The sequence below is a fragment of the Limanda limanda genome, chromosome 14 (genome assembly GCF_963576545.1).
Source record: "Limanda limanda chromosome 14, fLimLim1.1, whole genome shotgun sequence".
Taxonomy (NCBI): Eukaryota; Metazoa; Chordata; class Actinopteri; order Pleuronectiformes; family Pleuronectidae; genus Limanda; species Limanda limanda.
This window is the reverse complement of record NC_083649.1, coordinates 14,149,608-14,161,870: the sequence shown is the minus strand read 5'-3', so window position 1 is coordinate 14,161,870 and position 12,263 is coordinate 14,149,608. Positions and strand designations below refer to the sequence as shown.

General features: G+C 37.7%; 1 protein-coding gene across 2 annotated transcripts in view; it reads right to left on the bottom strand.

The window, feature by feature from the left end:
- Positions 1–12,263, bottom strand: part of cadm2a (cell adhesion molecule 2a) — a 202,813-nt gene that overhangs the window by 29,377 nt on the left and 161,173 nt on the right. For both annotated transcript variants that reach the window (XM_061085272.1, XM_061085273.1), the window contains 2 exons: positions 4,845–4,997; positions 1,542–1,679 (listed from right to left, as the gene is read on the bottom strand). In XM_061085272.1, the coding sequence (XP_060941255.1) occupies positions 1,542–1,679; positions 4,845–4,997 (291 nt within the window). The remainder of the gene's footprint in view (positions 1–1,541; positions 1,680–4,844; positions 4,998–12,263) is intronic.

Here is a 12,263-nt window from a genome sequence, read left to right as displayed (position 1 = left end):
TAGTGGTTTACAGGATAATTCAGAAATGATTGATAACATTAGAAACGGCATTGGAAAAGTTATCTAAAGAAGTATGTATACAAATGTAAAACATATTGTAAAGGAATTTTACAATGGTAATAAATGTGCAGGTGACTGAAGGAAGACCTAGACACTGCTATCGGCAAAACCAAATACACATCGGACGATATAATTTGTTACTATAGTAATTTTTGTAGACTTGGCAAAGGTAAAAATCCAAAACTCTGTACACAAAGATACACAAATATCTTTGTGTTTGAGAAACTCTTTGTGCAAACATTTCAATTGCTTTACGGGAAGATAATTTTAGTGCAATTAATTCAGTAGTTAGGACGAGCAACACCTGCTGCTGGATATCCTTGTTCCTGAGTTTCAGTGTTGGGTCTTACTCATTTCCATGTTGTTTTTCAGTTTATTTCTTTGTTTGCACTTTAAATTAGAAAATGTTGATTTGCATTTGTCCTGTGTCTCTAATCTACTTTAGGAAACGACCCATAATCCTTGACAAAAGTTCTGCGACTGTGTTAAAGATGTGTGATGCTCCGCCCTGCTGGGATCTGTTTTCATTTGATACCGACCCGCATCTGTTTCAAAAACAAAATGTCATCATTCCGTGTCCCCGGCTTTCTTTTCTTCAACATTCTCTCTCAGACCGTCTGTTAGCCTGCGTCTCTCTTCATCTTCCTTTCAAACAATAATAAAGTGAATGGTTCATCAAGCAGAACAAAGCAGGAGCAGGTTGGAAATGAGGTGTGGAGTCCGTTCGATGTGATTTAGAGCGTCCCTCTGATAAGGAGGAAGGGTAATGTATCGTTCTCAGACCAGAGGACACATGCTTAATCTGCTCTTCTGAAACGAGTTGTTTCAAACAAACATAAACTGTAGAGACGTCATTCGCAGTGGTGTCATGGAGCCACTTTTAGGAGACTTCAAGTATTTCAAAACACAAATTCTTATTCACATTCAGTTTGTCTCTGTTTCACATTTGCAAAGCATAGAGGTGATGAGAGCCGCTCACACATGATAATCAATATTTCTCAGTATCTGACAGCACAGTGGAGACCGTGACAACAAGAGATAAACTGTGGCTTTAATTAAGTTGTTTGCTCACAATGGAAACTACAGCTTGATATTAAATCAGTAGATAGGTACTGTAACAACATGATTAATGGCAGAGCATGATTATAGTTTAGCTTTTTTAAATTAGAAAAAAGGGCAATCAATTTTGGGAGTGAATTATTTTTTTACTTGATAAATTAAACAGATCCACAAAGAAGTTTGTTCAAGTCCTAAAATAGAAAAAAGAAAACTAGCAAAAAGGCCAAATTTGAAAGAAAGAAACAAACCAATAATGAACCAATTTTCTGAGTAAAATAAAAAAACATTCTCACTCCTGGATATGGAAAAGTTATAATTTTATCAGTTTTTATCATAATTCCTCCTGCAAAAGCTTGTAGTCTTTTGCAGTCTCATTCAACACTCTATAGGCTCCATGTTTCACACAGTAAATCGTTACCCACCTTTGACCTCCTTCTCATTCCTGAACCAGCGCAGGTCGGCGGCGGGCTTGCTGCCCTGAGTGATGCAGGTCAGGGTGATGTGGTCTCCCTCCAGGGCGGGCTTCGTCAGGCCATCGATCTCGGGCTTCTCGGGCACACCTACAGGACGGAGTTGAAAATCACAGCCACGGAAATAATGACACAGCTGTACGTCAACAATAGTGTTATCATTCCATATTGGAAATTCTTCTCCTCCAGCTCAGTCTCCTGCAGGGAGATTAGAAGAGGAGACTGCAGCAGAGCAGCTTCCCTGAGCAGCGTCGTGCTCGAGAAGACACCAGGGAGATGGTCTCTCTAACAACTGGGCTGTTCCCTTCTTTAAGGGTCGTTTCACACGAATTACAAGAACCACATTTTCTCGTGTGCACCTTGTAGTGCTCTTAGTTTTGATTTTCTCTGGCCAGGTTGTGAGACATCTGTGTGCGCAGCAGCTCGAATACAAAAGGAGTGAACAGAGCTTTATTCATGGTGCTCACACAACTGAACAATTGTATTTAAAATATTTAACAGCAATGTGTTTTCACCGAACAAATGTCTGGGTTACCATGGGTACTTCTACTAAAGAAGCACTACCTATGACAAAACAAAAAAGTCAAGTGTAAGCTGAACAGGATTTGTGTGTGTGTGTGTGTCTGTGTGTACATGCGAGTAAGCAAAGGCTCATGAACGCAGAGGAGGACACAAGGTTGTACAGAAAATGTTAATTACTGGCTTTTCCCTATAATGAGTGTTTTAAGTGCGTAGAGTCTGCCTTTCTAATGTCAATGAGCAATAAGTCTGCCTCAGGCTGTGTTTTACTGAACATAAGTCAAAACCAAACATAAACATAAACCTAGTCCGTTACACGATTAGGCTGCAGCTATTTGGTTTTATTTATTTAAAAATAGGGTACTTCTTATTTCATACATTTTCCACAAATATGAGGACTCAAATAGCCCTACAAAGTTCTGTGTTTAATTTATTTCAAAGTAGGCCGACACTTGCCTTTGTATTTTGTTTGTTTGTTATTTTGTTGCTTGTCTGTTTGAGTAGCTGGCTAAAAGCAAAGAAGTAGTAGGCTTACCTTTTATTGGTAACCAAACTGTTACGGTTCATTGTTTCTGAAATAAGAGGCCTGACTGCTATGTTCACAGCAAACTTGAATTTTTTTAAATATTAAGTAGGGCTGCCACTAACGACTATTTTTCTATCGATTAATCTGACGACTATTTTATCGATTAGTCGATTAATGTAAACGATTAATTTTCCTCCAAAAAAATCAAATTGACCATTTCAATTCAGTTAATTTTATTTTGATAACAACAAACTGTATGTCACCATATAATGCAGCACAAAACAAAATGTAAACAAAGGCTCAAATATTAAAGTGCAAAACTGTAGGTTTAAACTAGCAACTCCAACGTGATAAAAATAAATAAAAAAGAGGGCTTATAAGTTAAGTCAGCAGTGCAACTCAAAAAGATATCAAAGTATCTATTTAACCCCTTATCAAAATAAAAAAGTTAGGTGTGCATATTAAACAAAGTGCAACATGTTTAGAGTATAAGAAACAATGGTGTCCAGCACAACCCTGTTGTGTGTATGTAGATTATTTGTGTTACGTTACATTTTAGTGTTCACTTCTTCATGTAAATGTTGTTTCCAAATGTTTGATATCCATTATCAGAACTCGTTTGGGCTGAAACCAGGCCACTGCCTGTCCATTTTGAGTCCTAATTAAATCCCCTCTCTGTTCCCTGGCTTGAACCATTAACTATTTTTTCAGAATGGCAAAATAATTTTCGCCATGTCCTTGTTGAGCATTAGCCTGTCTCCAATGCTCAGAATGCTTGTTAACACAGAGAGGCAGCTAATGGCCCAGATACTCATAAAGCTTCCTAGTCAGTCCTATTGACAAAATTCTAAGAAAATCTTAGAATTACAATGTTTTCTATGAATTTACCCTCACAGTTAAGAGTCCTGGTAGACAAAGATGTTATTTACAGAACATCTTAAGCCTTCAGAGTGCTCCTGAGGTAAAAAAGGAAGCTATGAGCTATAGGAATAAGGACTTTTAAGAAGCTTCAGGGGTAAGTGGTTTCATGCTGGTTGTCTGTCCATTCAGGTTTTCTGGTTCTGTGACTCACGTCTGCTTGTTTGCTGGTCTACGGGAGATTTACAGGTCTACAAATATTGTAACTTATTTAGACTGGAAAGCAGAAGCTGATGAAATCTGAGTAAGGTTCCTTTGTTAACAGAGAATTGATTAACTACTGAAATTAACAGCATGGTAAATAATTTGATGTAAAAGTAGACTCGTGTTTTTATATTCTTTGGAAGGTTTTTGTAAATTATGGTTTAAGTTATGTTCATTACATGTAATAGGATATGGATAATTCCACCATGTCTTGATAGAGACTAAAATTTATGATCAGGCTTATCAAAGGTATAAACACATGTTAAAAAAACAATCACATCCTTATGTGCTACGTACCAACTGGGTGAACCACTCCTTCTCACTAAGGTCAACATTTCTGTCTCTTCCTTGACTCTTTGTGAGAAATGTCTAGGCTGTATTAGGAGCTATGAGAGTATTCCCCCAATCTATTGTGAATGGGGACGCACTGGCACATCTATTAACATTAGCCAAAACTAATTGGGAAAGATAATAAAGCCAGTATCAGGAGATGAAGCAAGTGTTTTTATGAGCCCATGATGAAAACACAAAGACTATTAAAGGGGGACACTGCCTGATAGTGGTTATTATTTTTTTATTTTATTATCTGTAACAGGCTATTTTATCTAACACTAACTAAGAAAATACACAAATACAATAAAACCATACAACTGAAAAAGATAAACCTCCAACAAGATTCTACAACAACTAACCAATGGCCAACATACTTTTAGTGAACTGCCTTTTCTTGTTTGAGGTGTTTATTATGACTATTATTATTATTATTATTATTATTATAACCACAGCTTTCTGCAACATGCTTTACTGTTAATATTCAGTCTGTACTGATTCATTCTGTATGTTTGATGTATTATTATATGTATTCCAAAATTTAAACTAGTACATGTAATGGCTTTGAATATTGGACTTGTCCTTGGAGCACTTAGTATGAGAAAGGTACAGCTTGTGTTCACAGTAATTGTGGAAAATGTCACTTTTAAAAAAAAAACAGCATAAACCTGACAGAGTGAGACAAGGTACGAGTGGTGTTATGTAACCGTGTATTCAGAAATGTCCTTGAAGCAGCAACGTGTTTTCTTTGTACTTACCGAGAACTGTCAGGTAGGCCTTGGCCGTTCTGACGGGCATGGTGAAGAGGGAACAGGTGTACATGCCTTCATCCGACAGCGTGACGTCACTGACACTGATGGTCAGCTCCGACCAGGACGCATGCACCAGCTCAATCCGGTTGTCTCTTAAAGCTGGAGAGAGAGACAGACACAGGCAGATGGAAGGTTAGTTAACATCACAAACTGGTACAATGTCTGCAAACAACCTCCCTTACATATATATTTTTAGGTACAATAAAAATAGAGATTAATATGGTTATTATTGTTATTATAACAGGCTTCAGCTCCTACATTATAGGCAAACCTGAGTTTCATGACTTAAATGTAACATGTGATACAGTGAAACAGATGAGTTGACTTGTGCAAACGTAAACGAGAAAACGGTGTGTATGTGGTATGTCTCTACACATCACGCACACTCATAAAAGAAAAAAAAGGAAAAACAACTTAACCACATTTACTTTGATTGATAACACGCACAAATGAGTTGAGATGGTTCAAATTAATATTAGCAAGTTCTATTAACAAACCTGATAACTAAGTTTGAATCAGTGTTGTTTATTTGTTTATTTGTTCTTTTAAGTTTGTAAGAAATCATATTTTTTTGTAGTCAAAAAGACAGAGTGCAACATTGTGAGTGTTGAACAAGTGTGAAAAGGAGATAATTGGTGTGTTCGAACTGTTTCCTTCCCTCTCTAATATAATGCAAAACATCTTAACTACACACAATGTTATTCACCAACAGTATAAATGCAATCATCAAGTATCTTGCACCCTTCTCTCTGTTCCTCTAGAAACAACTCCACAAGTGACAATTAAGCTTTTGACATAATTTATAAATGTGCTAATACAAGCGTACAATAAGCACATCTATTGGTACACAAGGATTTGCAATTTTGCCCATTTAGTTTTAAATACCTATTGGTAGAGTGTGGTTATTGCCAATTCTTAAAAGTGTGATGCCTACCGTGATTGTTTACTGTGAAATAAAAGTATTACTTCCAGCTGTGACGTGTGAGTCATTTAATTATGAGCAGATAGAAATGCTTAAAATCGTATCAAAAAGCGGCCTAAAAACTAAAGTGATTCATACCCCTCTCACACAGCCTGCTCTCCTGGAAGCCGTCGTAGACATTTTACTTATATGAAAATGTAATCTTTCAAAAGACATAACAGGAATGGAAATCAATAATGCAATAACAGGCTGAGAAAGAGGCCTAATGAGAGTTTGGCAAGATGTGAGACTTGAAATGGATTTGCTGAAATTGGATGGCCAGTTGAGAGACACTCCACACAAGACTGTATACTTAATAGCTATGATACAGTGGGAGCATGTGTTCAGGTTTTACACTGAGGTGACACCTTGGAAATTACTTGATTCATGCCTGTTGTGTCTGAGAGGCGCATTCTTGAGAATAGACAATGTGGATTGTTGAGAGCAGAATTTTTTTCATTCATGTTGTTTCTGTGGCCCGGCGGCTCGACAGTTTTATTTTATCCATTCCTGGAATAGTGCAAACCTAATTTAATATGTGCAGCTAAGGCTACTTTTATGTCCCTCTCCATCTAACTGATTTGGAGCACACCTCGCTCAAGTGCAGTGTGTGTGTGTGTGTGTGTGTGTGTGTGTGTGTGTGTGTGTGTGTGTGTGTGTGTGTGTGTGTGTCTGTGTGTGTGTGTGTGTGTGTGTGTGAGTGACTGTGGAGGACTAAATTCAACACAACACATGTACAATTACTTGTGTACATGCAGGGGCTTCATGTTTCCTTTCATGTGGCAGCACATGAAAGAAAAGTCTTATCTTATGGTAATTGTAAGAAATCGTACAAAAAGTAGAGCAGTGTGGTTTTGTAACCTCCACAGAAAAGTGAGAGAAAAGGCCATTAGAGAGTCTGTTTGTAGAGTGCTTTAAAGAGCAGAGGGCTGGATGGTGAGAAACGATAGACCAGAGGTATCTAAAGCACTGAGGCTCTGTTTCAACATCCTCAAGCTCGGAGCCCATCGTTAAAAAACAGTCAAGTTTTTCCCCCAAATACCTTAACCTCCCCTGACCCACGCAGCTCATCTGATTCCTCTCTCGCTAAATGGAAACCTTAGTTAGTTTATACTCATGTAGAAAACTTCTGCTAACTTCTGATCACAGCCTTTCGCAGACGAATTGCATCAGCGATCACGTTGATATAAATATATATGAAAAAAGGTTATTCAGGTGTAAAATATCCAGCCTCGGTTACATTTCTTTGTCATAATAGTTTGATAATAACATCTTTGGAATCATTGCCAATTTAAAAAAAAAGTCAATAGATAGAAAAATATTCATTACACTGAAAACTAGAGAGTGCATGTGATCCCAATCACTGAAAATACTGTCACTGTGCATATTCCAATTTAAAGGCAATTCATTTAAAGGAAATTAATGTGCATGCACAGTCAAATGTCCTTACAATTATATTCAGGTTTAATAGACATTGTCATTACTTATTTTTTTACAGATCTGCACTCCCTAATGTTGGCATCAATCCTTATTGTTCAGGCTCTAATCAATGTTTTAAATCTAACTTGTGGAAATGGAATGATTAATTTATTAATTCGGTCGAATATTGTTCATTTCTTTACATTTGATTGATTAAATCAATGCACAGAGTGTTAGCTGTGTTTTTACGGACTTATGTCTGTAATTTGTGGGTTTCTGCTGAATGTCAAGTCAACTCTGAAATGACACACGTGCATGTGAGCAGCAGCTTCGGTCCAGCTGCTGTGTATTCATGCTGCAACAAGCACAGAGCTGACAAATGTAGAAACATGTCCGTGAGCACATGGTATCTCATGTCATTTGCTCTCGGCCCCAGGGAGGGAACCCTGTGCTTTGTTAGTTCCAGGATAAACACCAGAGTAAATGGCAGCTGATCTGTAATCAGTTTGGCTAAACGACAGCTGCTCTCTCTTTAATGTATTATTACATTTGTTCTGTCCATTCCTGTCCATCGCAACACTGCTTATCTCTGTATGCTGTGTGCTGAGCCTGAGCAAGCGTGACATGTTGATATGAGCACATGACATATCTTTAGCCCTGGCACTAGTGACTAGTTTCTGTGTGTGTGTGTGTGTGTGTGTGTGTGTGTGTGTGTGTGTGTGTGTGTGTGTACACATGGCCATCAATACGAGACCGCCAGCGCACGGACACCAAATTAGTTTTAGTCTAATGCACTACCAGTTCAGCTAATGGTGAGACCTGCCTGTAAAGATGGTCGTTATTTCTCATGTCGGATGTGTTCACCACACACACACACACACACACTACACACACAAACGTATACACCCTCTCTGATCAAAGGACAAACTAAGACAAACAGATTATTTTTTCCTCTGCATATCTTTCCGTTTTTCTTTTCACCCCCTGTCACTCTCTCAGATTCTCTCCTTCCTCCCACCCAGACCTCATTCTGTCGACTCAGGCAGCTCTACTAACCTGTGAAAGTGTTCAAGTTAAACAATGCATAGTTCATCTGTTTTGTCTTATTTGCTTTGGGCGAGAAAGTACGAGCAGGCAAACGTCACAGAATGCATTTAGCTCTGCTGGCTCGCTGGCTACGATGATAACATTCTGCTCTCTTCCTCCAATCTTGTCAACAGCCCTCGGTGGGAGGTTGTTTACGGGACATTCAAAGATATGGATAAATGTATAGTTCTTTAAAAAGTTGATATATATATGATTCTTGTGGCCCTAAGCAAGTTTAATGAACTCACTCAATGACTTGGGAAACCTGTCATGACACTTTATTCAAACTTATAATGAAATGGTCTGAAATAGTGATATTGAATCTGAATGATGTGATCATTCCAATTTAAATCTGGATTTTTAGACAGTTCTAGTTAAAGTGTAGTTTATGCAATTCTCAGTGCTCACAGGCAGATCTCACAATAGTTAGATGCCAAAAAGCAGGATTATCCTGATCCCCCTGGAAGGGCGGATTCAGACTGGATTTAGAAACATGAAAGGTGTTATATATAAAACCATGAAATCATAATCATACAGGCAATAATACGGGGAAATAATTTGTACCAAAGTTCTATATCAATGACAAGACCACACACACACAACGAAAGATTTTTGTGATTATTCAATCAATTCAGATTCTAACATTTGTCTTTTTACTTAGACTTATGTTACTAATTATGCTAAAAGCTTATATGGGATATTGAAATCACAATATATTAAAAAACTTGTATAGACACACTTTCAACTTCAAATTGACTTCCATTCATTGTGGACAGACAAACCAAAACCTTATCCCTTCACTCAACCATGACCAACTCATGTCCAACCTTAACCACAATTCACACCTGAACTCAACCAGGCCCTCAGACATTATGTTTTGCCTCATTAGGACCAGGCTTTGGTCCCAATGAGGTCTGGTCCTGAGAAGGTCAGTGTTTATGCTGGAAATAATCCTATAATAGTAATAATAACAATAATAGCTTGAATTTATAAAGCGCCTTTCAAGAGACCCAAGGACGCTATAGGAAACCAAAACAAGTACACACACACACACACACACACACACACACAAACACAAACACACCCACACCCAAACGCACAGTTTAGCTTATACCATTTATTTTTAGGTAGTCTTGTCTGTAAGATTTTTCCCCTATAGTAAAATGCAGCCTCTGCTCATTCACTCTGTGCCCATATTAAAAGGTTGGATATCGACATAGCGCAGCCGACGACTGAGGAATGTATCTCTGTTTGTCTGCAGAGGTGCTGCCTGCCTGTCATCCATTACAAACCATTAGTGCAGATGGTCCTGAATGTGTTGTTTAGTGGACATCAAAGGCAGAGATTTTGTATTCCCCAACAACTACTATACTTACTGAACACACAACCATTCTCTCCTGCTCATTTAGCCTCAGCCTGCGTTTCTCTGAACACAGGAACAGACAAAAAGCAAAGCTGCAGTTGTGAGCATCAAAGTTTGATTTGATTCTGCACCAAATTTTGAATACACCTGAATGTGTGGCTTCTTGTTTGTTTACAGCTTGTAGTGTTTATGTGTGTGCTTGTGTGTCTGAGAGAGAAAAATAGATGTTTTTTACACATTTGATTATATGAGGAAACAGACGGTTAGTTTATCATTCAGAAAACCCACTGAGGTTAGGAAGATTTTTTTTTTTATCCTATCGCAAGTACAACGGTTGTCTCAAAGAAGCTGTCCATGCTGAGGTTCCCTTGAATACAGCCATGATCTTTCTTTAACAGAATTAAAGAAGAGAAGTCTCTAATGGACGGGAAGAAAGGCAGGACTTTGAAAAGGAATCCTGCGACAGAGAGAGGGTCAAAGATGTTTTGTTACTTTTAAATCAGAAGATTGAGGGAAGACGTTCAGCCAGCTGACGAAACGGTCTCACTGAAACCGACTGTGAATGATGCAAACAAACCTTTTGAATGATTATAATATTCACAATCCGATTTGTCTTTTTATGAGTAACAGGTAAGAAAAAAACCTTTTCTTACTAAATTCTTCATTTTTTATTTTGGGTTCAATGTTCACATTCATGCACATGTAGTGAAACAGTTAAGATTTATTTTTGTAAAGATATTCCGATACTAACAGCAGCATCGTAAGTACCTTCTGGTGAGAATGACCCAAATCTATTTACCGATCCAACGCTATGTTTTAAAGTATATTTTTCTCATCTAGATAAAATTCACTTCTTCTTCGCTGCTCCAAGACATCAGTTACGCTCCACTGCCTCATTATTATTAAACCGAAAACATGAATCAACAAAAAAATAGACAAAATGTGCAAAACAAACACAAACTCCCATCAAAACAAACAAAGGCTGTAAGAACTATAACAAACCAACACATCATCCCGTCAACCCCCCACCGGAAATAATTAAATAGACACAAAACTAATAAGTAAAACAAAGTTAATATTTTTCTCGCCATTGGTTAGTCAACTTTTCCCATAGGTTTAAATATTTTTCAACATCAGCATTTGTATATATGCAATTTATCCTTCTAGTATAGAATGGAGTTTTAAATGGGTGGATATTTAAACTATCCACAACCACAGCTTTAAAAATCAAATATTTTTCATAAAATCCAATTACTTGTTTCTTTAACATCTAAAATATAACAGTTGAGGGGTCTACCCGCACATCAGCAAGAACTAGACAAAACAAAACACTAGACAACCAGCAGGGACAAGCCTCTCTGCTGCACATGGCTGCTCTGCTGTGCTGTGCTGCGTTCACTGTCTGAACCTCAGCTGAACCTCCGGCTCAGCAACTGCAGCTTCTTTTTCCATGAGATGCTTCCCACACTTTTTATCATCTTTTCCCACAACATCCATGTTTTCTATTTTAGTCTGGGCTTCGTGCAGTTTCACAGCAGATGCACTCTATCTCGTTGATTCAAGGCTATTTGACATCTCACAGAAATAATACATGACGTTTTTACTGCTCCTGCTTCAAACACAATTAATCATTGAGTATCCAAATGAGACTAAGACACAGTTAGACTCAGTCCTGACCTGATTTTGTATTTGTTTCAGACTGAAGGAACAAAACTACGATTGTTTATGGGGATCCATAAAGCTTAACAGTCCAATATGCATTTTTAATGTGATTTTTTAAAATTATACAAAATCTGTGTAAACAATTATTACAAGGCGTGTATAGGCCTCCATGGTCAATATGTGGAATGTTTGATAAAGTTCAAAATGTCTATGTCCACTTTTGGAAATGATTAAAAAGAGAAAAGATAACAATATAATAATAACAACATGATTATATAAAGCACCTCCATGGAAGGACTTACTCACCTTTTGGTCATTTTAATTTCTATATTTCTACGGGTTCCTTCGTTTGCTTTAAGTTATAGAGCAATACACTGTGCTGTATAATTTACATAGGGGCTTACAAATATGTAGAAAATTGGCCGTATGATTTATTGTTTAGATGCCACTGATTACACTTGTTCTAGAAACATGCATTACGAGTTTTGATGGGTTTGTACTGATGGAATCATTAGTGTGTAGCCAGAGTCTCACTAAAATTGCTACACATCAATACGTCATCAGAGCACCAAAGCTACTTACTGTGGGTTTATATGGAAAACGGTATACAGCAGGAAAGCAGTCACATATCTGGTTTGGCTGTATATATCTTCCACATGGTTAAACTCCACGACCATGAGCAGGTAAGTAAACAAGTTTGTGGGCATGCGCTAATATGTGTGTGTGTGTGTGTATGAAAGATAAAACATTAGTACATAGGGAGGCATGTATTGTAGAAGCACACAGAGTGGACACAGTCAATATGAGACCCACTGAGTTTAAGCCTATTGTTCCACTTTTGCCTGTGTCTGTTTCTTTCCTTCTCTTTTTCCTC